The sequence below is a fragment of the Labrus bergylta genome, chromosome 5 (genome assembly GCF_963930695.1).
Source record: "Labrus bergylta chromosome 5, fLabBer1.1, whole genome shotgun sequence".
NCBI classification, from domain to species: domain Eukaryota; kingdom Metazoa; phylum Chordata; class Actinopteri; order Labriformes; family Labridae; genus Labrus; species Labrus bergylta.
In genome coordinates, this window is record NC_089199.1 from 32806935 (window position 1) to 32834778 (window position 27844).

The 27844-nt window shown below is 40.5% G+C and overlaps 1 protein-coding gene and 1 long non-coding RNA gene across 9 annotated transcripts in view; one reads left to right on the forward strand and one right to left on the reverse strand.

The window, feature by feature from the left end:
* The window catches only part of LOC110005722 (CD276 antigen-like), a 60889-nt gene that overhangs the window by 9971 nt on the left and 23074 nt on the right, over positions 1 to 27844 (forward strand). For 2 of the 6 annotated variants that reach the window (XM_065955448.1, XM_065955449.1), the window contains exons 1-3: positions 18834 to 18990; positions 19923 to 20246; positions 22732 to 23010. In XM_065955448.1, the coding sequence (XP_065811520.1) occupies positions 18903 to 18990; positions 19923 to 20246; positions 22732 to 23010 (691 nt within the window). In that variant the 5' untranslated portion in view covers positions 18834 to 18902. Of the gene's footprint in view, positions 1 to 7975; positions 8048 to 9334; positions 14635 to 18833; positions 18991 to 19922; positions 20247 to 22731; positions 23011 to 27844 lie in introns of those variants that run through there. The other 4 variants (XM_065955451.1, XM_065955452.1, XM_065955453.1 and 1 more) reach the window with 3 other exon arrangements.
* Positions 11739 to 27844, reverse strand: part of LOC136179307 (uncharacterized) — a 52269-nt gene continuing 36163 nt past the window's right edge. For 2 of the 3 annotated variants that reach the window (XR_010666469.1, XR_010666471.1), the window contains 2 exons: positions 11923 to 12110; positions 11739 to 11871 (listed from right to left, as the gene is read on the reverse strand). This is a non-coding gene — a long non-coding RNA (uncharacterized lncRNA). Of the gene's footprint in view, positions 11900 to 11922; positions 12111 to 27844 lie in introns of all 3 variants that reach the window. The other variant, XR_010666470.1, reaches the window with a different exon arrangement.

Genomic DNA, 27844 nt, shown 5'->3' on the forward strand with positions numbered 1-27844 from the left:
AAGACGACACCATCTGATCTCAAGGACTATCGACCAGTGGCTCTCACATCTCATGTGATGAAAGTGTTGGAGAGGCTCATCTTGACCCACCTCAGGCTGCAGGTGAAACCATCCCTTGACCGTTTACAATTTGCCTACCAGCCACACCTGGGAGTGGACGATGCCATCATCTACCTGCTGCAGCGTGCTCACTCACATCTGGAGGGAAACGGCTGCACTGTGAGAATCACCTTTTTGGATTTCTCCAGTGCATTCAACACCATCCAGCCACAACTGCTGGAAGAGAAGCTGCAGTTGATGGGTGTGGACTCATCCATCACCTCCTGGATTACTGACTACCTGACAGACAGACCACAGTTTGTCCGACTTGGCAGTGTTCAGTCTGGAATGGTGGAGAGTAGTACAGGAGCTCCACAGGGGACTGTGCTGTCTCCTTTCCTTTTCACCTTGTACACCTCTGACTTTCATTACAACTCCAGGTCATGCCACTCGCAGAAGTTTTCTGATGACTCTGCAGTGGTTGGGTGTCTAAGTGATGGGCAAGAGGGGGAGTACAGAGAGCTGGTGGATAACTTTGTGGAGTGGACAGGAAGAAATCACCTGATTCTGAATGTGGATAAGACCAGGGAGATGGTGATTGTTGCCAGTGCGCTGTTCTCTGCTGTGGTCTGCTGGGGGAGCAGCATTGGAGCTGGTGACACTAAGAGACTGGACAAACTCATTAAGAAGGCCTGCTCTGTGATAGGCTGCAAGCTGGACTCTTTTGTAGTGGTGACAGAGAGGAGGACTCTGAACAAACTGTTATCCATTATGGATAATCCTGATCACCCTCTGCACACCCTACTGGACAAACAGCGGAGCAGCTTCTCCAAAAGACTGATTCAACTCTGTTGTCACAAGGACAGATACAAGAAATCCTTCTTCTCGAAGGCCAGAACTCTGTACAACAGCTCACCTCATGTGAGCAGAGAACTGTCATCATGATCATATCTCTCTCTCCACACTGTCATCTGTTCTGCACATGCAAAGTTTACAACTTATCACTGCACTCAAGTTCACTTCATTTGTCATTATATTTAATAGTTTCAGCTGATAACATGTCTACACTCCTGCACTTTAACATTTGTATCATTGACTTGCACAGCTCTGGACTGCTCTCTATATCAATAATGCAAAAAAACTTACTGCAAAGAGCCACATGATACACACAGGCACACATGAACAGCCCCCTGTCCCTTCACCTCTCTTTTGCTCTCTGCCTCACTCTCGTCCTCCTCCTCCACGTTCTTCTCTATTTCTCTCTCAAACACACAGATTTAAAATTAAAAAATAACAATAGCCTTGACACTCACACACACACAGACAGAAACACACACACACCCTCACACAGACAGACACACACACAGACACAGACAGACAGAAACACACACAGACACACACACACACACACACAGAAACACACACACACACACACAGACAGAAACACACACACAGACAGAAACACACACACACACACAGAAACACACAGACAGACACACACACACACAGACAGAAACACACACACACAGACAGAAACACACACACACACACACACCCTCACACAGACAGACACACACACACACACACCCTCACACAGACAGAAACACACACACCCTCACACAGACAGAAAGACACAGACACACACACACACACACACACACACACACACACAGAGACACACACACACACACACACACAGAGACACACACACACACACACACAGAAAGAGACACACACACCCTCACACAGAGACACACACAGACACACACACACACACACACACAGAGACACACAGAGACACACACACACACACACACACACACACACAGAGAGACACACACACCTCTGCTCAGACACATTTACTGTAAATGTCACACACCAACATGACTTAAAACTAAGACCACAGGCCAGTCATTGTCAACAAGGAACATTGTGTGCACTGTCTCACACACACAAACTCTCAGTTCAATCAAGTCCACAAACAAAAAAATAACAATTTACAATAGCATCAATAACAACATTTTTAATCTTACTATGCATGTTGCTTCTTAGTGGGACGTCTGGCATTCCTTGCCTTGAACAATCCTCTTCAAATCTGGCTTGTATTCCGTTGTGGCCACTCGAAGCAATTCTTTCACGTGTGTGTCAGAACAGATCGATGTTTTGATTTCACGTGTTTCAGGGTAGAAAACACAGACTCTCACACGTATGTTGACCCAAACATTGACAGTAGCTTGAGCGCAGCCCGTTTGACATTGGGGTATTTTTCCATTGGCACACTCTTCCAGAACTCAATGGTCCCTTCCCTTAGAACAGGTTTCAGATGGTCCTCCTCACAAAGATCGATCATCTCCAACTCGGCCGCTGCCTCGTCTGTGACTAGCGGTTCTTTCAAACAGTCCGTCTCTGCATTAAACGGGTCGACGAGGAACGTAATCTGTGGCCTTTTCAGCTGTAGATCACGGAACCGGGTCACAAAGCTGTCGTGAAGGTCTTCAACCAGTGTTGCATATCTGGCTGTTTGCTTTTTCAGGGCGGCGCTGGTGGCTTGCCTGCTTGCTTTTAGCAATGCGGGAAAATACACTAACCCCTTTGAATATGTGTCTCGAACAGCTTCAGTTTGTTGACAAACGCAAACACACTTTGCACCAGGTCAGGCAGCAACTGTGTCTGCTTCTCTGCCTGATTTTTCAAAATGTTTAACTTGTGCTGGTGAAGCTCAGTACCTTTTGGAAATTCCTGGTCGACGTTAGCATGGAGTGAGCTGAAGTGACGCTGAAGATTTGAAGCCTTGAAATGCGCTAATGTGGCATATAAGGCAGAGTGGCTTGCCATTACGTTGAACGAAGAAATATAAACTCTCCCACTCTGTTAAAACGTCCTGTGTTCATCTTCATATTTTCGTTTTGCTGTGTTGTGCCATTTTCAGAGCGAACTTGGCTTGTTTCACACTCAACAATTAGGCCCTCCCTCCCTCAAAGCTGATTGGTTCACAGGCATTTTTGTGATTGGCTGTCAGGCTACATCAAACTTAGACATGCTGTCATGCTCTCATACTGACGGGCACGGGCAATTTTTAACACAAATACAATGGATGGGCCTAACATTGCTAAAAAAAAAAAAAAAAAAAAGAACACACAAAATGAACTGAGGAGCCGCATGAGACCGGGCAAAGAGCCACATGAGACCGGGCAAAGAGCCACATGAGACCGGGCAAAGAGCCACATGCGGCTCGGGAGCTGCGGGTTGGCCAGGCCTGCTTTAGCCCAATATGAGGAGATGATTTATTTCCCCCAGGAAGGTCTGATGGAGGTTTTAAAATTTGGGCTGACAAAGGACAAAATATGGCATAACCCTTCTTTATTCTTTAAATACTTACAATTGAGGAACTTCATAAAAACAGAGGAAAATCAGTCATTGTCTATCCCTCGCATGTCAACAATAGGAAAGATAAAGGAAGGACTGTTGGGGGAGAGGAATCATCTCCAAGATCTATGACCTTCTCTTAGAAAAGTCCTCAGTCATCTGTAAAGAGACTTGAGGGATGGAAGGAAGACTTGCAGGAAGACATCACTGTTGACGAGTGGACAAATACATGTGCTAAAGCGCAATCACAGACACTTCACACACGTCTTAAATTGATACAGTATCACTGGCTAATGACAACACACATAACCCCAGAAAAACAGAAAACAACTTGAACAAAACGAAACACAATACTACCTTGACTTCCCACTTGTTGGCCCATGTACCAATGGACCTTTTCTGCCAGCTGCCCAAAAGAACCAGATGTGATTTGCAGTTGTGTATACTTTTAGTCAGGGTAGTGGTAAAGTGAAAAAGGTGTGTCCAGGCCATCTACGTGCCTGGGCCTAAAACTGTCTGATATTAAGACAGTAACGCAAATGTCCTCAGTTGTTATAATGATTTCCTTGCGTTAGTTTCCCCCAAAGAACCCTCCCCGACTGCCCAATGTTTCATTACTCTAATTATAATTATATTCTGTAAAGGCAAGAATGTTTAAGGTAATGGACAAAATAAAAAAGAAAGAAGGGCAACTAGTAATGATTACAGAAAGGGTCTAGCCTTTATTTTACATTAGGGCCTGGCTTTATATAATATTATGAATATAAAGCATTTTGAATATTATACTGTTAAATCATGAAAAGAATATTCACCCAATGTCTTCATGAAGAAGTCCAGCTCTTACTGTGCCCTTTTACATTTTAAAGTATATCGAGAAAAACATTTAATTTTAATTTTAGAAATACACTGGACTACCTAGTTTATTTGTCAATCTTGGATACTTCCTCTCCTCTGCTCTCACCCTTTAGTTGTATTACTAACTCTTTAACAGGCATAGCTAACTCAAAATATTCACTTTTCTGTAATTTACAGGAAAATAAAAACAAAACTGACTGAACAATCTGCTTCTGCATGTTTTCAAGCAGTCTGTGAAGTGTCCACCGTGCAGGATCTAAGTTCATTATTGAAGTTCTTGTCAGCAAAGTAAAGTCTCTTAAAGGCTTTATATGTGATTTTTTGATCCAGCAGATGTCGCCCTTTATTATTATTTTATTTTTTTATTCTCTTTTTATTAAATGGTTTTTTAAATTAAAACAGAAACAGGCAATGGGAAAAAAAAAATACAAAGAAAAACTCTAAACATAAATTATTCAGAGGCTATATGTTCCCAGGCCTGTCTGCAAGTTCCCACTTTAAAAGGGTTGGTCTGGTGTAAACCTCCTTGTGACATGATATGTTGTCAATGTTCCACATTTTAAAGAGCGATTGATTTACCTGTATACATTTTTAGTAAGAGAATCCAGTATTTTATAAATTCCTGCCTAAAGATATATGTCTTTAAATACATACATATACACACACACATATATATATATATACATGCACTTGCTCACATACATATACCCATCCACACACATACATGAATACACATACTCAAAGTGCACATATACAGTATATACATACATTATTATTATAATATTCCCCTTTTCTTTTTTCTTCTTCTATTTTGCTTTTTCTTTCTTTCTTTCTTTCTTTCTTTTTCCCATTTATGACTCAAGAACAGTTGTTCAATCGCAGATCAGAGTCAATACCGAGTCATATCATAAAAGAGAGAAAAGGGACCCAGATTATGTCATATTTGTACACAGCGTCCATGTTGCTGTATATGACTTTTTCCAGTTTGGCTATTTTTCCAAGTGAATGATACCAGTCTAGGGTGGTGGGAGCTGAAACGTCTTTCCATCTACAGTATATTAGCTTTTTAGCGACTGCAAAAGCTGTAGCCAGCCACTTGCTGTTAGTTTGAGATTCGAGTCTGGAAATTACACCGAGCAGGCAAACTGCAGGGACTGGGTCTATTTGCTTACTTATTATTTCACTTACTTTTTGACATACCTCCACCCAGAAGCTCTTAATTTTTATACAATCCCAGAACATGTGTAGGTAGGTCCCTGTCTCAGATGAACATTTCCAGCAGGTGCCTGTCTGTCTGAGGCCTACTCTATGTAACTTCCTAGGGGTCCAGTGGTATCGGTGCACGGTTTTGAGTTGTGTTAATTTCAGTGAAACGTTTTTGGAGACTGTATGGGCTCTGCGCCAGACCTCATCCCACTCTTCTTCAGTTATGTCGCACCCTAAATCTGTACTCCACAGTCTCCTTGTTCCCTGAAAGTTCGATGTTATCTTGTTAATAAGTTCTTTATAGATTCCAGGTGTGTTTATTTTAGATTGATCTCGTTCTAGTAAGCATTTGTCCCCATGTGTTGCAGACAGGTTCTTTTTACTATTATTCCTGAGGGATACGACTGCACTTCTTAATTGGAAATATTTCCACCAAGGTAATTGGACAGGAGACATCTCTGCTTTCAGATCATCATATGATTTGAATCCAACCTCATTTTTACAAGTATAATACTTTACAGTAACCACAGTAATTGTTGCAACATAAGAACTCAACAACATTAGGCAACTCCTATTCGTGCCTGTAATGTATGTTAGTATAGAATCAATCTATTTAAATACTTGAAATAATGGTCAACAGGCATATCTCGCAAAGTCAAAACAAACTAAGACACACCTCCAAAAAAGAAACAAACCAACAGAACAAAAAGAAAAAAAAAAAAAGGAAGTTACTCCTGATACTTTAGATAGCAAATATTTTACAGTCAGGAGTGGCAACCTGTAGTCATTTGTTAGAGAATAAGTGCTGTCTTGAACAAATATTGAAAAAGGCCCAATTGGCAGATTTAGGCTACTTTAGTGAAGGCTAGATGCACCTTAATATCTGCACCCAAACAGAAACAAATTTATCCCCAACTCCTTGGAAGTGTTCCGTTTTGTTAACGAGGCTCTCAGTCAGTTTGTGTATAAGTACTTGCCAGAACTTGAAGCAGAGCATCCGGTTTACTTTGGTTCTTGCGATGCTGTCTCTGGTTCCTTGAACGTTGCGTTGCGAAAATGACCTTCAGCTTAGATGGATATATAACATGGGATTTCACCTGTTTCTCTTTGAGTTGTTTTCTGATGGGCGCATAGAGACGCCTCTCCTGCTGCAGTTTAGCGGAATAATCATGGTCGAAAAAAATCTGTGCGCCCTGATAAGTTATGGTTTTCTTCGCCCATGCAGAGTTCAGAACTTTTTGCTTCATATCCCACTGTAAAAAGCGGACAATAATGGACCGGAGGGTGGCTCCTTCTGTCACAGGTCTGTTTGCGATCTGTTTCCCAGATTGTTTGCAAAAAAAGTGCAGACTCTGAAAACTCTGAAAACATCACAGACAGTGGGACTCGGGTGTTACACCCATTGCGGTGTAGTAGTTATTATCGAATGTGATGCGATTCCCCTCAAACTTTACATCTTTGGTACTCCAGGCGATATGTTGTTTTGTTTGAAAATCGATAAATTTAACCACGATAGATCTGGAGAAGTTCGGATTTCCTTTTTTTAATGCCATTGATCTGTGTGCACGCTCAATGCCGAGGATTTCATCATCGGGAAGTTTGAGGGCAACTTTTAATAGTTTTGTCGTGAATTCGAGCATGTTCTCCTTGCCCTCTGCTCCTTCCTTCACTCCATAAATCTGTAAATTGTACCTTCTTGTCTTCACAGTGTGCTTCCAATGCAGCGTTGATTGTGCATCATGTAGATTAACAGTCGGTCAGCTCGTGTTCCCTGATCTTCCACATCGCTCACTCTTTGCTCCGCTACATTCAATCTTTTTTCCCATTTCCGTATTTGCACACTCATGTCTTTCAGGGATTCTTCAATTTTATCCAACCTTTCTGTCACGTCCTTTCTCATTCCTTTCATCTCTGCTAATCCCTCGCTAATCAAATTACCTGCAGCACCTGTTGAGTCGTTAGCTGTGGTGGCGCAGGCCTCTAGATTTGTTATAGGTTTGCTCGCACCTTCGTTTCTATGTTCTACAGAAGCCACTTAGAGAAACTTATTAAATCTGGGTTAACAGTCTGTGAGGTTGGCAGCTCTGTTCTCACGCTGCCATCTTGCAGGGGACCGGAAGTGACAGTTGTACTTTAATTATAAGATTAAGTTGAACTGTAGTAATGTCCCTATATATTCCCCAACTTATTAATCACATATGTATTTTATTTTCTGTTCTTAATCTTTCTTTTTTGTTGTTTGTGTTGATATTTGTTTTTATCTCTTTCCTTTGGTTACGTTATGACTTAACTTATTTGATAAATAATGTTGTGTACTCTGTATGTATGCTAAAAGGTAAAATAAATAAAACATTGTTGGGAAAAAAACCCCTGACCTTTCAGGACAGTTTCCCTTTTTGCTCAGTCCTTTAAAATCAGGAAACATGTTTGTTTCTTCTTCTATGAACTACTCATATTCACTCCCATCTTGAGTTGTGTCATGTTTCTGATGTATTCTCTCTCCTGTTAGACTTTCTCATGAAGAGGTTCAGACATGATGACAAGAAGAACAATGAAGACGTTACATCTGATCACTTGGAGGGTGAGAACACTTTCTTTCATATTGTTTGTAAGCCTGAAGAAGAAGGTATCTCTACATTTTGGAATAAAGTAAGTAGGGCTGAGCCCATGTAGTCGAGTACTCGATGATTGGTTTGTCAGCGCCTCAGTCGACAGTCTCTCAGCGAGCATAAGGATCGTTCCACTCCAGCTCTATGGGGGTGTTTAATGTCTAATTGGCTCATAGTCTATCTATGCCTTCCACTTAGTGTGAACATGAATAAATCACCCCAAAGCTTTGACAGAAGCAGCAGATCCTTGTTTAGAGAATTTTATTGACTACAAGAGATGTCAGTCATCGGCACAGTCGCGTGCTATTGGCCGTCAGAACAGGAGGAGGCCCCTCCTTCAGTGTTTCCCCTCGGTGTACAGCTTTGGGTGGGTTGATCAAGGTGTTCATGTGTTTCTTTAATGGCAGCAGTCAATCAGGGCCGTAACCAGGGTTTAGAAAACAAATGCAACTCGAGCTAAACAGCCGACCAACACAAACTCACACACATACTTCCTGTTTGTAAAGTGAATGATCTGTCGATCACATGCAGCCCGATCCACAGGTGATGATCCCAACAGAGCACCCATGACGTTTCAAAGTAAACATTGCTCTATTTGCTGTTTTATAGTCAGCACCATGGACTGGTTTCTGGCTCCCCCAGAACATTTTCAGCAGCTCACATTTCTTTTCCTGCAATCTGATCAGTTTTGATTCAGTCGTTTGTGTCTTTTCTGCAGAACTTTATGATTCTAATCTCGTCTTTTTGTCCTGTTTGTGTCTTATACACAAACAGTCCGACAGTGGGACAGCTCGAGCCCTCACAGATTTAGAAGGACCGATCATCAAAGTCAGTGAGTGTGTGAGGGCGGATTGTGTCTGCAGGGCCCTTCACTCATGCCCTTTTATGGGCATTGATGGGCGGTTACCTATGCTAATTGGGAACAACAGGAACACACGTTCAACTTACGAAGGACAAGGAGATAAGGACACAGCTGCAAATATTCAGTCAAGCACACGTTGGTGAATGTGACCGAGAGTCTTCTTAGAAATCTTCTTAAGAACAAAAAACTTTGTGGCTCCAACGGGGAATATCCAGAGTTGAAAAAATGGTCCTAAATTTATGATCAAACTCACAATAGAACCATCAGTGCACCATGTAGGTCCTCAAACTGCTCACTAACTGTTTTTACAAACTCAATTTTAAAAGATAGAAATAAATGAGAATGTATTCTATGTATGGAATCTTCTGTAATCTTCTGTTTGTGTTCTCTCCTACAGAGACAGTCTGTATGAAGGAAGGACATCCCGGAAAGGAATCTGTCTGATGAAGGGTTTGATTAAAACCTTTTTTAAAAGGGTTGATGAACACAGGGATTGACCTCATGAATGTTCATCTTTGTTCCCACACACCTTGTATACGTGCCTTTCTGTGTTATTGCTCTGATTTTATTTAATGTCTGCACCTTCCTGTTTTATGTCCCTTTTTTTAAAGATAAATGAAACAATACGTACATGTAGCATCTGAAGACAGCTTCATGCCTAACAAAAGCTACGTATCAATCTGCTGTTGGAAAAACACTTTTTTAGGGTTTTCACACCTGCAGAAACTCCTGATGTTTCCAGGCTGAGCGTCATGTGTGAACAGAAACAGCTGAATGAAGAGTGTCCCGCTGTGAGGTACATGTGTGAACAACCAGAACGGGAGAACATCCGGAGCAGTCCTCCTGAGATGATCTAGATATTTTCAGGAGTGCAGATGTGAAAACAGCTGATTTCTTTCCCGGTGTTACGACCTCCTTTACCAAAATAATAAATCAATGGCTCAAAACATGGAGACTGAAAACATAGAAGGACGCCACACAGATTTAAAAATTCAACCAAAGTATTACAAGGTGCTGAGCCAACCACGTACTGGGTCGTCGCTCTTGGCTCCTCCCCCTAAAATGACCCAACAAAATGCCCGGGTCTCTCCTACCTGCCTCTAAATACAACTCCTCTTTCCTGAACATAGATTGTACTCAGGTGTGCAGCAGGTAGAGGGAGACAGACAGAAACATTAAAACATTCAGTTTGATTCGTTCAGAGTTCCTGAAAATGTTCAATGAGCTCAACATGGACTTACTATCCACAGACTGAGACTCCACTGATCTGTTACATTTTTAAATGTCAGGAGGACTCATAAGAAGTTGATCATGTATCTGGAGCTGGAGGCATGTTTCTCATTTTTTTGTTTTTTTGTATGAACCTCTATTTAGTCAAGTTACAAGGCTTGTACAGATTTTTGCTTGATTATTCAAATTGCAAATGTAATGTGAGAAAAATGTAAATGTGTCTGTTGTGTGCTTTTGAAATGATTTAGTAAATACATTCATCTCACTGTGCTTCAAATTACTTAAGAGAGATGGGAGGACGGACACCAGCCTCGTGTTTGTGCGTTAAGCTGAGCATCGTTGGTGCGTTCCATTTCCCTCGGATCTCGAGTCTGGGAATGACGTCACACCCGAGTTAACTGCGTTCCAGTTAAGAGTTGGTAACAAGTCGGACAAGCTCCATGAACGCCTCCAGGAGAACCTTTGTTTTGTTAGCTTATACCAGACGATGACATCACACTGTGATAGTTTGCGTGCGACAAAAAACATGACAACACGTCCACACGTAGAACGTGCACGATACCATCGGTGTGATGATTTAATTACACACAAAGTAATAACACAACAGTTACAGCTTAAAGGTCACTGTCGATGCACGTAGCAGCCATCTTGGATTTTAACTCTACTCAAGGTCCTCGGAGTTTCCAGGTCGGAATTCCGACTTCAGGGGGCGAAGATCAAGTGTAGCGCAGCATGAGACTGGAAAGATCGACTAATCCGCATTTGCTGCAATTTGTCCTGATACTGTGACGCCATGGCCTTAACCAGCTAAGAGGTCACAGAGCAGAACTTGTTGCTAATCAATACATGAAGCATAAAGTGGCTTTTACTTTGAAAATACTCGTAGAGAAAGGCTAGTCGTGGCTCGCCCTTCACTGCTTCTGTTAGTGCAGGCGCCTTAACAACACCCACGCACTGCCTAGTTGGGGGAGGGGGGGAGGACACTCTCCACGTGATCTGCGGATCATTCACTTTACAAATAGGAAGTGAATGTGTGTGAGTTTGTGTTGGTCGGCTGGTTAGCTCAGGTGCATTTGAAGGTTTCATTTGGGCGTGGATTTTGCATTCTCCGAAATACCTTGACGACAAAACATGAAGAGAAAAGATTCTTGACCTCACTTTTTGATAATCCCCGGTTGCGGCCCTGGTGGACGCCAGTAAAGCTCAGCTCATTGAATCCTCCGTCACAGCATGTGATGTGAGCGAGTCAGTGACAAAATCAGCGACATTCCACTGTTTGTCCTGACAAACTCTGAGCCCCCCCTCTGTCGCTCGTGAAGACATGGAAAAGAAACGAGGGCGGCCGACAAGATGCCAAGAGTGTCCTTCAGGAAAATTCATTTGAATTATTTCTCTTTCGTCACCCAGCAGAGCACGTTAGCATGTTAGCATGTTGTTGAAAGATCAGAAAGAGTTAGGCAACTGTTGAATTTATTTTTACCATATATGTTCTTTTTCTTTTATTATCATTTAATCAATTTATCATTTACTCCATATGTCATATAGTCATAACTCCTTTTTTTGGCTTTTACATATCCTGTCAATCCTACACACACCCGCGGTGCCTATGCACCTGTGAGGTCAGGATAAGTGTGCCATACATTGAGCAAAACCACATACGAGCTCGTAGGTGTATAGCGTTTCTGTGAATCTGCCTGGTTCAAGCTAAAACTACATATGAACTTAGTATCACCTGTGTTACCTTAATGCTTTGACATTAAAACCACATATGAACTTAGTATCACCTGTGTTACCTTGTATGATTTGACATTAAAACCACATATGAACTTAGTATCACCTGTGTTACCTTGTATGATTTGACATTAAAACCACATATGAACTTAGTATCACCTGTGTTACCTTGTATGATTTGACATTAAAACCACATATGAACTTAGTATCACCTGTGGATGTATCACGTTTCTGTGAATATGAATTGTTGAGGTTTTACAGAATCTTGAAAAAGAGACCGTCTGGCTATAAACACGTTGTGGAAAAGCTGATCGAGGTTCTTTTTTACTTTTCTAAAGGACTCCACATCACTCTGACTTTTGAATCCCCATTTTGGGACTTAGTCTCTGAGACCGAGATTTTTTAAAACCTCAAGTGTCCACACTCTCAGGTTTAGACTTTGGTCTTTGTGTTTTGCTTTTACTTTTTACATTTTTATATTTTTACTTTTACTGTTTTGTATTTTCATTTGGAATATCATCTGAAGTTTTTTAAATACATTTTCGGAAACTTTTTGAAATCATTTTCTGACTGAAATCATTCACACCACAAAGACTGGAGTCTCCCTTAAGGACCCCGTGAACCTCGGAAGGTAAGCTTGAGCAGTCACACCACGGCACACTTCTACTGACTTTTACTACACACCTCATACACACCTAACATCCCAGTAGGGAGAGATTACAGTTATTCCCTCTCCGGGGGGTAATCTAGAGTCCTGTACCAGGGGTTATTCTTGAATCTAATTATTCTAGAAATGAATGTTAGGCAGATAATCCTGGGGCTGTGTGATTATAACAAGTCCTCTCTCCTCCAAAAGGTGTTAGAGGAGTAATTTTACAAAGCTCCTGGTACTAGGAAAGAGGAGACTAGTGGCTGGTAGGGAGTGAGCTCTCACTTAGTTCTAGGAAAGAGGAGACTAGTTAACTAATGGGTGGTGAGCTTCAGTGAGCTGTAGTAAAGTTATTCACCCCTTTGTGCATGTCCAGGACATGTTACAAAACAAAATGAGCAAGTTTAAACACATCAAACTGAAACAGCCATTCCAGTTTTTACACATCTGTCCTCCATAATATTTCAGAATTTTGACGAGCTACTTTTTTTTTGTATTTTGTGATGGACTTTTAACACATTTTTATGTAAAAGACTTGTCTTTTTTTTACCTTTTTTAGTGTTTGACCAAATCAAAGTCAAATACCTTTATTAATTAGATTTTATCTGTGGTAGCATCTATTATCACTTATTGATCGTGTTCTCTATGATTTTACTGCCAATCCAGCTATTGAATTAAAATGGAACAGGTTGAAAAAGGAGCTAATTAAACTTAACTTACAATAAAGTTCCAGTTTTATTAAAGTGTCTCAAAACAATATGAAATCTCTCTCCAGTCCAACATGTTAAAGTGTCTTTGAGCGACACACTGAACCCGTGCCATTAAAAAGTGCTTTATAACTGCTGTAAACATAAATAATCAAAGTGCTTTATAACTGCTGTAAATATAAATAATCAAAGTGCTTTATAACTGCTGTAAACATAAATAATCAAAGTGTTTTATAACTGCTGTAAACATAAATAATCAAAGTGTTTTATAACTGCTGTAAACATAAATAATCAAAGTGTTTTATAACTGCTGTAAACATAAATAATCAAAGTGCTTTATAACTGCTGTAAATATAAATAATCAAAGTGTTTTATAACTGCTGTAAATATAAATAATCAAAGTGCTTTATAACTGCTGTAAACATAAATAATCAAAGTGCTTTATAACTGCTGTAAACATAAATAATCAAAGTGCTTTATAACTGCTGTGAACATAAATAATCAAAGTGCTTTATAACTGCTGTAAACATAAATAATCAAAGTGTTTTATAACTGCTGTAAACATAAATAATCAAAGTGCTTTATAACTGCTGTAAATATAAATAATCAAAGTGCTTTATAACTGCTGTAAACATAAATAATCAAAGTGCTTTATAACTGCTGTAAACATAAATAATCAAAGTGCTTGTAGCTCTGAAAGGTTCAGAATAACCAACATGTAGAATTAAAACCATGAAACTTCAGTTTATGCTGAAAATAAATGATGAGTGAATATTTTGCAGCTGAAGTCAAATATAATGTGATGAAGGTTTTATTTTTGTGTTACTGATATTAATAATGATGAGTCTGTGTGAAGTGAACATTAGAACCTTCAGGATTTATTAACCAGCGACCCCTCTCATCCCCTGCACTCCCAGTTTAGGTTTCAGACGCTTCAGACTGCCACGAGTCACAGACCATGATTACAAACAATCACTGGTCCCAAGTGTGATTCCATTATTACATTTATAAAGTCAAAAAAACATAGCCCCCCCCCATACCCCCAAACTTTACTGCTCAGAAAATGTTGTCTTGTTTGTCATCATGTTTTCTTTGTTGTGAAGACAAAGACAGTTTTCCACATGGTGACAAAGAAAGTCCTAACCTGTTTGAGGACTGTTGATTCAGACTGCTTTAGTTTGAGCCCGGTGTAAACTGGACTCTGACTGTTTCCTGTTGTTGACTGAGAGGTTTGACTTCATCAACGTTCATGTCTGTTCACGCTGTAGACTGATGATGATGATGATGATGATGATGATGATCTTGGAGGTATCAAGTCATTTCACACAGAGCTTCTTCATTTCTGTACAAACGTTTGAATAAAACATGAAAAATGTCAAACTGTGTCTTCTGACTGTCGAACACTGAAGTGATTTTTACTGACAAGAAACAAACAAAGCAGCTGCTCTCAGAGTTTAATTCACACACTTTAACTTTTGTCCTCTGACTTGATTTGAGGATAACAAGAGGAAACTTTACAGACTGAATAACGTGAGCAGTGTAAATAAATACTACACGCTGTAGGCTTTTATGAAAATGTAAATGTTAGGAAGGGTTCAAATTTATTGGGTGACTATCACCATGGGCCTCGGGTCAGGATGCATGAACTTCAGTTATGGTTTATTTCTTTAAATTCAAGTCAAAGGTTCAATAAAGGGGGAAACAAAAATGAAATAAACACACATAGTTCAAACTTCAGAGTGAAGGTGAAGAGGAGCGAGAGCAGTCTTTAAATGAGCAGTGATCAGGTGAATTCTGATAGAGGACAAACAACAACCAATCAATGAAGGGGAAGGAGAAACCAGGAAGTGAACTGAGGTAGGTGAAGAAGGGAAGTGAGATAAAATAGTGATCTTTACTACAGTAAATTAACTCTAAAAAGACTGTTATAAACTTCCAGGTGGGATTAAGGGTTAAGTGTTGCTTTATGTGTTGATTCAATTATTTAAATATATAAGTTTAAGATAGTTTCAACATAGGAGCTCGACAAACGGGATGTTTTCTAGAGACTTGGCTGCATGAAAACTCGCCATCTGCAGCATTAGAGGTACCTGGCTATCAAATCTTCAGAAGAGATAGAGTGACATCAAAGGGAGGCGGGGTCATGGTTTATGTGAAGGATAGTATTCAATGTAATGAATTAACTTGGTCAAATTGTGAGCTGAATGTATTGGCTTGAATATCACTTTGTCACCACAAATGTCTTTTGTCCTGATTGTAATTTACCGCCCACCCTCTGCAAATAATGCATTTTATGAAAAGTTCCAAAACATGCTTGTAGAGTGCAATTTTAAAAAAGAGGTGATAATAATGGGCGATTTTAATGTTAATTGGGAAGATAAGGCTACTAGAAAGAACCTCAAACAAATAACTGATGGTTTAGATCTCTCACAGCTGATCAAGGGTCCAAGAAGAATAACCCAATCCACCAGAACTCAGATTGATTTGGTATTTAGTAACAGACCTGAGAGAATGACTAAATCTCTCAATATGATCACTGGGATATCTGACCACAATCTTATTCTGGTGATCAGAAAATTAACAAAAATGAGATTTAGCCCCTCAATTGCCAAAGAGAATGAATCTCTTAGAATTCCTAAGAACAAGCAGGAATGTTTTAAAAACACTATAAATAGCGTCAATTGGAATGATTTGCTCTTGGGAAAAAACTTGCAGGAGGGCAGTCAAATATTCTCAAGTAAAGTGCATAGTGTCATCACAGAATTCTCCCGTAAGTTTAAGTATAGGAATAAAAAGAACAGTCTTCCCTGGATAAATGCAGATATTTTAAAACTGATGAAAGAGCGAGATCTGGCACTGAAAATGGCCATTAAGACCAGATTGTTCCACGACAAATTCATTTTGCCATGTTAAGAAATAAGGTGATAACAGGGTTGAGGAAGGCTAGGGCTGATTCTTTTATGACAATAATTAATGAGGCGAGGGGAAACTCTAAATTAATATGGAGTCAGTTAAAAAAGCTCCTGGGTCAACAAACCAAAGCAGGAAAACAAATTGAACTTAGCCTGAATGGAAACCTGACGAAGGACCCAGCTGAAGTAGCTGGAGCTCTTAATCGATACTTTGTCGATTCTGTAGCAACTATTGCACAGAGCTTCTCTGCTAAGCAGGTTAATCTGTGCTTGGCAAACAAAACAGAGCCAGCTTTCCATTTTATAAATGTTAGTGAATCAAAGATCACAGAAATTATTAGATCCCTCAAGCCATCAAAAGCAAAAGATGATTTTGGGATGGACTCAACAATGGTTAAGGATCTTGGTGCAGCATTAGCCAAACCCATCACCAAAATCATTAATCTCTCAATATCACAGGGTGAATTCCCAAGGGTGTGGAAATCTGCCGTTATTTCACCAATGTACAAATCTGGTGATCCCCATTCACCCTGCAATTATAGGCCCATCAGCATTCTTCCTAGTATGTCTAAAGTTGCAGAGAAATGGGCGGCTGAGAAAATTATACATCACCTGAACAACAGCTCTTATCACCTGCATCCAATGCAGTTTGGATTCAGATCCAACCACTCAACAGAGACAGCTAACTGCTTCCTCATTGAAAAAATCAAATCACTGCTAGATAACCGTGGCATTGTTGGTGCTGTCTTTCTGGATCTCAGAAAAGCATTTGACACTGTAAATCACAGGGTTCTTCTATCTAAGTTATCCACCTTTAATTTCTCTGCTGATGCACTTAAATGGGTAGAATCATATCTCTCCAACCGCTCTCAAAGTGTGTGAATACTTAATTATCAATCTGACGCCCTCTGCTTGTCCACGGGCGTTCCGCAGGGATCTATACTGGGCCCACTTTTATTCTTCCTGTATGTAAATGACCTGCCATCTGTGTGTCCTGAGGTTAACATTCAAATGTATGCTGACGATACAGTTTTGTATGTGCATGGTTTAACAAAAGCAGAAGTTGCTTCAAAACTAACAACCGCAATGGTCAAAATTACAGCATGGCTTAATCAGTGCTGTCTCCAACTTAACGTGTCTGAAACTGTTGGTATGTTCTTCACTAAAACAAATGACTCAAACCAGATATCCGATCCAGATATACTTGTGTCAGAAGAAAAACTACAGATTGTAAAAGAATTCAAATACCTTGGCATTATACTTGACTCCAACCTGAACTTTAAAGCACATGTAAAAAAAAGTCTGTAAACAAATTAAATTTAACCTTGCCAACTTCAGATTTATCAGAAACTCCATGTCTACTGAAGCAGCCAACATGTACATGCATTCAATGATTTTCTCATATATGACCTACTGTATGACAAGCTGGTCTCAGGCAAGTCACACCACATTAAAACCACTACAGTCTTTGTATAAACAGACAATAAAAGTTTTAGACAAAAAACCAAAGCAATTCCACCACTGTTCAATCCTCAGAAAATACAACCTCCTGAGCTGGGAGAACATGATTAAACACAAAAATGCTCCTTTATAAAATCTCACATGGTTTGGCCCCTCCCCCACTCAGAGAGTTTGTAAGCATATGAACAAACACACATCACTTCAGGAGGGGTGTCTCAAGAGGCGACTGCATTATTCCTCTAAGGAAGTGTGTTTTTAGTCAGTCGGCCTTTTCTGTTCCAGCCTCACGTGAATGGAACAACATCCCAACAGTTATCAGAGAGAGCAACACATATCGTTCATTTAGTTCACATCTGAAACACTGGCTATTTGATAACCACATCTGTCAGCACTAAACCTGTTCCGCTCGCTGCTGCCCCCTTGTGTCTGGTTGTTGATGAATGTGTCCTGTTTTTTAAATGAATGTGTCCTGCGTGTTGTTGTCTGTTGAGGTGAGCTTCAGGTATAGCTCACTCAATGTTTTTTATGTGGCCTTGTGTAATTTGTAATTTCTACGTGTTTATTGTATATTGTGTTACATGTTGTTTTGTTGTGTGCACGTTACAGTTACTTTAGTAGGTTATTGGATACGTGCTTTTACTAATACTTGTTTTTGTAGCTTTTAGCAATGTTTGAATTTTTTTTTTTTTTTTTTTTTAGGGAGCCTTTTATAAAATCTGGCCAGGGACAACAGATGAAAATTAGCCTTTTGGCTAACTCTGGCACATTTACAGAAATGTTTATTAATATGCAATGTCCCTGTAAAATAAAAATAAAATAAGATATAAAACGGCACAGTGTTACATTTAATTTTAAAGAATATGATGAATTCCTGTTTGAAGTTAACCATCAGAATTATTAAACATTTTTTGAATTATTTAACAAAACATCTACTGCAGTTAAAATGTAAAATAATTCAGCTGTAACTTTAATACAAAAATATGAGACAGAAATAAAAGAGAAACACAGTGACCGTTTAGCTGCTCTCTAAATAGTTAAACTTAAAAAAATCACTTTTGTTTCATTGAGCTGATAAATGTTCAAACTTATTTGTTGGGGATTGTGCTACAGTATTGTGAGAAGGTTTTATTTATTCATTCAGACTTTTATTGTTTGTGTTTTCGACATAATACTTTTATTTTGAAGGACGATCATCGAAAGTGTTGCTAGGAGATCATCGTGTTAGTGACGTCACAGCAGCGTCCTCTGAAGTGCCCGTCAGTGACGTCACGTTGAATGTTCAGATCAACAACTATGAAGCTTCTTCCTCTCGTGTGTCTCTGCGTCGTGACTCGGTCTGGAATAACGTTTGCTGATGAAAACGGTGAGAAAAGTAACGGCTCATATTTACTCTGAACTGTTTGAGATTGAAATGGATGAAAAATAAATGTAAAAAATGTTGAAACATGAAGTCTGGAGACAGAAAAGTAGGAAGTTTATCAGCGGAGGGGAGATAACGTTAGCACCGGAGACTGTTAGCATCGATATTTAGCTCCGTTTGAAACTAAAGGACATTAATACAGAAATATTAAAACATCAACCTCCACAGCTCAGGTGACGTCATCACATTACAGCCGTTTAACAGACATGCGCAGTGTGATGCTCGTCTCTCTGGGAGTAGATGTTGGAGGGCGTCTCCTCCATCCTGCAGAGAGAAAACTGCAGCATCACTCACATATTATGGACCATGATCAATTACAGATAATACAACATGGATGTGAGTCCACTGTGTGAGGGAGTATCAGAGTTTAATGAAGTTTTTAATGAATTATGAAATAAGAGTCAGAATAAATCAAACTAAAAGAAGAAGCAGAGAAAGAAGTTTCACCTCCTTCTCCTCAGAAATCTCAGATTCAAAGAGTTTAATCGGCTGATTCAGAGACACTTTGACTAAAGAAACGTATGAATACTGATGTAAACATTCACTAGTCTCTGTTCAGAAGTGTGACATGTTTGTTTTTTATCTTTGATATCAGATGAATGTGTAAAGAAAAGGATGAGGAGACAGAAACATCAACATGAGGGTTTATAAATGAGATAGATGGTTAAATATGATGAATATGTGTCACATAGTAAAATGTAAACGACTGTGAAGACGCCCGAGTTCAGTGGAAATGATTTCATGATGACATTTAGCTACACAAAGATAAACAGTGAGATTATTATGATCAGAAACTGACATTAGATTATCACACAAACTTAACTTTATTTTTCTGCATGTAAACAAACTGATTCATCCTCGTGTTTCTGTCTCAGGTGGAGTGGTGGTGAAAGAAGACAGTGATGCTGTGTTACCGTGTTCCCTCAGCACCAAGGAGAACATCGAGACGAAGCTGTTTGACTGGAAGAAAGACGATCACAAGGAGGTGTTCATGTACGACGGAGGAGATTATTACGCTCACGGCCTTTCAGGTCAAGACAAACAGTTTGAAGGTCGAGTCTCACATTTTAACGACGAGCTGAAGAACGGTAACGCCTCCATAAAGATCAGGAAGACCAAGGTGGCCGACAGTGGAAACTACACCTGTTTTTTTCCTCGTCTGCAGCCGAGTCAAATGTTCCACATTGAGCTGGTTGTTGGTGAGTTTTCTGGTTCAGTCAGACGTGTTTGAAGAGTCCCAGGTGGATTTCAAATAAACATCTGGCAGGTGTTCATCCCCACAGAGCTGCAGCCACATCTGGAGAGACACAGTTTGTATCAGACATGAAACACGTGATCCATAATGTCACTCTGCACAGCCACAGTTCAGCTCTACACACATTATAAAGGCAGCACATTTACATTCTTCCTCCAGGGTGAAGTTGATCATCTGTCCCTCTAACATCTCATGTCTTTTACCTTCCAGGTGCTATCTTAACCTCTTGGTGTTTGTTGGTTATTTGGAGTATTTTAGTCTCGTATTACCTCCACATTTTAAACTGTATTATTCTGAGAACACAAGGAGCTGATACGTCTTCTTTATATGACTGTAAAGCAAACACTCTGAGGTTTCATCAGGTGACTCCATGTTCATTAAGGTTGTTAAAGAGTTGAACAGACGAAGAATTAAACAGCTGCTAATCAACATTTTCTTTGTTTGGTTTCATTTAATTTCATCTTCCAGATCCAGAAAACTCCGTCATTATTACGTCCATCAGGCTGAAACTCTCAGGACTTGTCCTTCCACTTGTCTTTAATGTGTGTGTGAAGTTTCATGTTGACACACTGAACAGGCTGGGAGATATTTTACAAAGTGCAGTACAGAGTTTGTCCAGCAGGTGTCCACAGAGCTCTCTAAAACTTCTCCAAAGTGACAGAAAGAAGTTAATTAAACTCTTTATGACGCTGACAAAATGTCCAAATGTGTTTAATGTAATTATATAAAACATTTTATTAATATTTAAATACATATGAACTTATCTACATCACTAAATGATGTCTCTTTAATCAGATAAATCAACTTTCTCTCTTATTAGAGGGACTAACTGTCACAGGAAGTCAGAAACCGTTAACTTCCATATATGGTCAGACAGGTAACTTCACCGGAAACAGACTCGGAGGGGTTTCAGGGTGCTGACTTCTCATAGGTTAGAAGTAGCTGTCAATCAAAGTGAAGTAGCGCTGGTGGAGTGATGCTGTCCTCTGATTGGCTGATGGAGTTAAAAGTCCGACAGGTTTTTTTTCAGGAGTCACAGAAAGACACTGATTGGTTTGACCTGTTCCTGGGCGTTTACTTATCTCAGAGAAACTGACAATTATTTGTCAAACTTTTTGTAAATACTTTAAATGTGTTTATCTTACGTTGTTTCGGAAGTTTCTAGAACTTCTGTAAAAATGATCGCGCGTCACAAATGTCCCTTTCCCCTCATTTGATCTACTTCCGCTTTGAGTCAAACGAGCTGGATCTCTTCGCTGGAGTTTACTCTTCAAAACGTTCTCTTGTTCGTCCATAAAACTTTGGGTTTTGATCTGTTAATGCACGTTTACCTGCAGTATGACGTAATAGTTTGTACGTCACTATCTGCTGTCTGCCGTAAAGTAAGTCGGTATGATTGACATGTGGAGAGTCGCACATTGAAGTGTTTGAATCGTTAGAGAAGTGGAACATGTAAGCTGTCAAACTAGTCACATCCTGTTTCTAGACATATTCACCTAATTCCATAATTCATGTCGTTTGTTTGTTCATTCACTTTGCAACTTATTTCCGGGTCGTATGCATCCTCCACGCGCTAAAAGATTAAAGGACAGAACACCTGAAAAAATCCAAGGTGAGTCCAGATCCTGCTGACAGGTCTAAGTGTGTTGAAGAAGCTGAGAACCAGAGAGCAGTGTACTCATTGTGTTTGTAATGTTGTTTAAAGAATAACTGTAGAGTGATGATGTTTCAAAGCTTTAGCTTTATTTAGATTTGATAGAATGATTCTGAAATATAAACTCTGATATACCATCTTAACAACTACAGGGACTACAAATACTCATTTCCTCTACTTTGGACTTCCACTTCTTAAATCACTCCTGCATGTGTTAATACATCCTACCTGCCAGTCATACAGGTGACTGGTCTCCATGGAAACCAGTTCACTTTAAATCTCTGTCCTTAAAGGCTCAATGAACTTACAAACATGAAATATACTCAAATAAATCTGCTGTTTATGATCAGCTGTTTTCTACCAAAAGGTCAATTTGCTGCTTTCCTGACTAAATCTGTTTTTTTACACCTATTCCTTCTTTAAATCTCAAGCAGGCTTACCTAGGTCCATTCTTTCATTACAAAGTATAATGCTCCATAAAAGTGATTATCAACTGGCGCCCCACGGGCCACATACGGTCCCCCAAAGCTTCTCATGTGGCCCCCAGAATATAAAGGATCTCTGGGGAATAAACCATGAACATACAAATAAAATCACAAGGCTGAGATACTCACATGATGTTAATGGGAGACATTACATTTCCCCTCTGACTCCAACTTCTTCACATCAGGCTTGAAAGCTGTGTGCAAGCATATTTTAAATTCCTGTCCCCTCAGTGTCTGTCATGAAAAAAGCTGGCCAATGACGACCCCTGATCTGTACTTTGTGTTCACAGGCGCTGCTCCCAAGCCTTCAGTCACCATACTCGACCAATCAAAGGACTGGTCTCTGCTGCAGTGTGAAGTTTATGGAGCTTCTCCTCGACCTAAAGTGGAGTGGAGGGACAGTTCTGGAAACATCCTTCATGCTAAAGAAGCACAGGTCACAGAAAGAGGAGGCAGCTACGACATCATCCTCCAAACCACTGTGACCAAGACCGACCACTACAGCTGTGTGGTCACACAGGACCAGATCAAACACCACACTGAGGCCAAGATCTACGTTCACATCAACGGTGAGATGTTTCTTGTTCTACTTTCTGTTTTTCTGTGCGTTCATTCTTTGTTTTAAATGTAAATGAGTTCTGACTGAATGTGAAACGTGTTTGGATACTTCACAAGTGAAACTTTATTCAAAGTGAGTTTAAGAAATTCAGACTTTCAGTGACTCTCTGAACGGACTAACTTGATGACTGGACAGAGAGAAGAAGAAGAGTGTGAAGGTTGACTTTGAGATCAGTTCCAGACGTACAGAGTCAGTGTTTCTCTTGTTGTAGCTCAGTGATGTCAGTGTGGACGTGTTTGTGATAACAGTGAAATGTTCAGGATTAGAAAACAGCTTCATGTTGAGTTCACACATTTCAGGAGCAGGCTCGTCAGTTATCATTTCATATTAACAGTTATGTTTATCCCCAAATATTACAAACACTTTACGTTCTATCCATTCAGATCCTCAGAGTTACGTTTGCTCTGTGGAACATTTATTACAAGACATTTTGAAAACAGGAAAAATGAACAGTGAGAAGTTTTGTGCAGCCGAGGCTCTCGCTTTTTAAACAATGAAAATGTCTTTATTTACTTGGCATCATGTAGACCTTAAAAAAACAAGAACTCATCAGTCCTTCATCAGGAAGTCAAACAGAGATAAAGTTGTACTAGGTGGAGCAGATGTTTACATTTATACATAATATGATGAAAATGTAAATATTGACCACAAACAGGAAACACAACAAAAACAAATCAAAACAACGTTTACAGGAGATTCAAACCCAACTCTTACAGTAAGCCGGCCGTGCACCGGACGATTTCAGGACGACTTAGACCTGACTTTTGAGTCGTACGACTGATTTGAAGTCAGGCCGCATTTCAGCCCGATAGCACGCCGTTAGTGGAGCAGTGTACACTGAGGCGTGATGGTCACGGCCCGATCAGCTGCTCCCTGCTGCTCGGATCATTTGTTCATGTGTGATTGTTTTGGTCGTACGACTGCACACACTTTGCACGGTGAGCGCAGAGCCACCAGCTGATTCTCCCACTTCAGGGACTTCTTTCCTGATTGTTCACAAACTGACAGACAGCGTCTAAAATCACCATGGCAACAGCAGGCATGACTGTTTAATCTGTCTCCACACTCCGATCATGAAAGAACCATCAGCAGGAAACATCTGCAGAGCTCCAGCTGACGGGGAGAATCAGTTCTGATTGAGCTGTCAGTCACTTTGTGTTTATTTGGGATGCTGTGAGAGAGAGAGAGAACGTTTTTCCTGGTGTGTATTAGAGCCGACTGAAATACACATCGATCAGACTTCAACCTCCGTCTGTGGGACTTTTTCTTATTGACACTTGTGATGCTGAACACTGTACAGTATGAGCTCATGAATTCTTTTAGTCGTTCAGTGTTCACTGGACTTTACATTAAAACTCAACAATATTTGACAAAAAGACAGAAAAATGAACGTCCTCGTTTAGACCGGGTGTTCAGTAGTCTGAAAGTTATGGATCCAAAACGCCTCCTGCTGGTTCTTCTTCTTTTCTACCTCTTGTTGCACCTCTAACCAACACGTCTGCTCCCTCCTGTGTAGCTTTAGATGTTTGCCAAACTTTTCCCTCATGAGTAAAAAAACATTTCAATTAATTTCTGCATCACTAAATTAAAATCTTTTAAAAACACAAACTCTCTGTGGCGGCTGAAGATAGAAAAATGCTGCACAGAAACTAAGTGTGTGAAAATATAAAGAAGTCCAAAAGTCCAGATATCTTTGTAGATTTATTAAAACAAAAAGGGAAAACAGTATTTGTAAAGAAAAGGTCCAAAAATGATGATTTAGGTGATGATGACGATGACTCACTCACCCCCTTTGTCTAGCCTCCCGCCACCCCAAATGCACAGGTAAAAATAAAGTAAACCACGCCCACTGCTAATTACCAGAAATAATAAGAAACCCATATAAGGAGCAAAACATAACAAATAATCAACTGAGGTAAAAACACACATTATGGCTCCTACACTCCATCTTACCCACAGTTCACCCTGAACTACCGTACCATTAAAAAAAGTGGAATTCTGCATCTCTACATTAAAAGTGTTCACAACACAAAGACGAGTTCTTAAAGACGTTTGAGCTTGTTGTTGAAATGATCACCTCACACTAACCACCAGGTTTAACTGAGCAGCTGATGGAACAAACTGAAGAAACTATTTAGTTCAGAAAACAAAAGAAATGACCAGAGCGAAGAGGAGGTCAGAAATAATTCAAAAAGAATCGAAATGAAGTGAGGAAGATTATTTACTGAATAGTTTATGACTAAAAATACATTCAGGTGTTAATTCTAACTCTTCATGATGTGTTTCTGTGTGTAGGTCATCATATCTGGTCTCTGTGTGAACATCATGAACTCTTTTTATCTTCAAACTAAAACATTCCTGCAGACATGAATCTAAAAGAGCAAAACTAAACAACACCTGCTGCTCCTTCACACAGGATCAGGAGCTCACTTTAATGTTTCACACCTTCAACTCAAACCTATTTACTTGACAGTTTTTACTGCAGCTGGTCCTGCTGGATTCATCTCCATGGTTACCGTGTTGCTGCTCTCTGATTGGACGCTGCTGCAGATGTTACCTGCTCACCAAAGAGCTCCTGACTGAGAGCTGCACTCAGACGTGACTTCAGACTGAATCAGTGCTCTGAAACGAGTCAGTCGTTAGTTATGATGGAGGAAAGATTTCACACACAAACACACACACACATTCAGAAACACACACACACATTCAGAAACACACACACACATTCAGAAACACACACACACATTCAGAAACACACACACATTCAGAAACACACACACACATTTGTAAGGAGCGGCGTGCCGTCACAGGAATCGGAGACGTTTCAGTGAGTGAGAAGAGACGACGTGTTAATAATGTGAAACATGTCCGAGCTGAATCTACTGAGGCCGACATGATCATTAAAACAGAGTATAACTAGGAGCCTCCTTTAGCTCCAAACACATGCACTGATCGTCCCTTTAATCATTTGATCCATGGAGGTCACTAAAGGCCTTAAAGGGACAGTACACAGTTTGACCGTGTGCTCGTTTGACCTTCTTATGACCACACGGCGTGTTACCTGCAGGAGATGAAAACATACTCGAGCAGCTTCACTAAAAGTCCCACCTTCAAGAAAAACACAGAAACCTGAGTGTCCGCTGTGTTTGTCAATATTTACACCTCTCCATCAGACCGCCTTTTCCTCGGGGACTACTTTCTTTAAAAGCGCACAGCGTCCGTGTTCCTCCACGTGCAGCTCGCCGTATCAGATCAGCGTCACAGAAGAGACGAGGAACACGATGAAACACGATTCAACACGACAGGAAAGACATCAACTCTACCTCCAGCGACTTTCTAAAGTTCAGTTTGTGTCCACTTTGTTTGAAATGTGTCGATGTGATCGTATGTTTGTGACTGAGGTCAGAGCTCCAGGTGATGTCACACCTGATGATGTCATACTGAGGCTGCTGGGTAAAGAGGATTAACTCATCCATTCAGACACATTCACACGCCGCCGACGAAGCAGAGGGAGCAACTTGAGGTTAAGCGTCTCGCCCGAGGACACATGGGACATGTGGCTGCAGGAGCTGGGGATCGAACCCCCGACCTTCCAGTTGAGAGACGACCGACTCGCCCACTGACCCACAGCCGCCCCCGATGTAGACATATAACTAACATTAGAAATAAGAGTAAATGATATTAGTAGTATTCAGATGTTTTTATATCAATAGCAGCAGAAAAACCAACAAGAATCACATCACATATGTTCCACTTTAGAGCCGTATGAGATGAAAAGAGCGCTTACATCTCCATGGACGCTCACACATTCTCACTGTCCAATCATGAAGGGCTACATGACCTTTAACCTCAACTTAGAGACGGCTCACTCGTCGTCCTGAACGGCTTCTGATCAACGGAGACACAACCCACGTCTGCTGGGAGGGAGTGATTGACAGCTGTTTTGGCCTACAGCCATTCCCAGGAGGCGGGACTTAGCATGTGACAGGCTGAGATAAACTAAGGCGTGTACAGTAGAGGAATATAAAAGAAGAGAAGTGGAGATACATGAAGGGATGTGAAATCTTCTTTCCATGAACCTTTGTTTCCTCCGTGTCCACAGGAGCAGCTTCAGAGCCGCACGTCATTGGTTCTCCTGCCGTCGTTCTTTTGCAACGACGCCCTCGTTTTAATCCACCCAGACACGGCTTCTTGGAGGGGGGGGGGGGGGCTGTGACTCCTCTTCAACATGGTAGTACGACTTCTGGTGCGTTCCATTTACCTCTCAAGTCGAATGTCCGAGCTAGGATTGACGTCACACCCGAGTTGAGCGCGTTCCCATGACCAGTTTGAAAACCAGTTTGACCAGCAACATGGACGCCTCCAGCAGTTCTTTAGTTTGATAACAACACACTACGTGATAGTTTGTGTCTGAACGTCACATGACCACATGTCCACAGAGAGAACTTCCACGATACCATCGGTGTGATTGATTTCATTACATCAGTTTCAGCTTAAACGTTACTGTAGATGCACGCAGCAGCCATGTTGGATTTTAGCTCGGGCTACTGAGGTCGCTCCGAGTTTCCAGAGTTGGAGTTCTGACTTCAGGGCCGTCCTTCCTCCTCCAGGTGGTGGCAGGGCGTACGGTTGGACAGGGAGGGGTTCCCTCCAAAAGAGACAGAAATACTGCTGAAGGAAACATGGCAGTCCCGTATTTGTGAACTCAGAGCTGAAAACAACAAACCCAGAGGGAGTTTAAATTCACTCTCTTATTATGAAGTCTTTACTCCACAATACTAAAT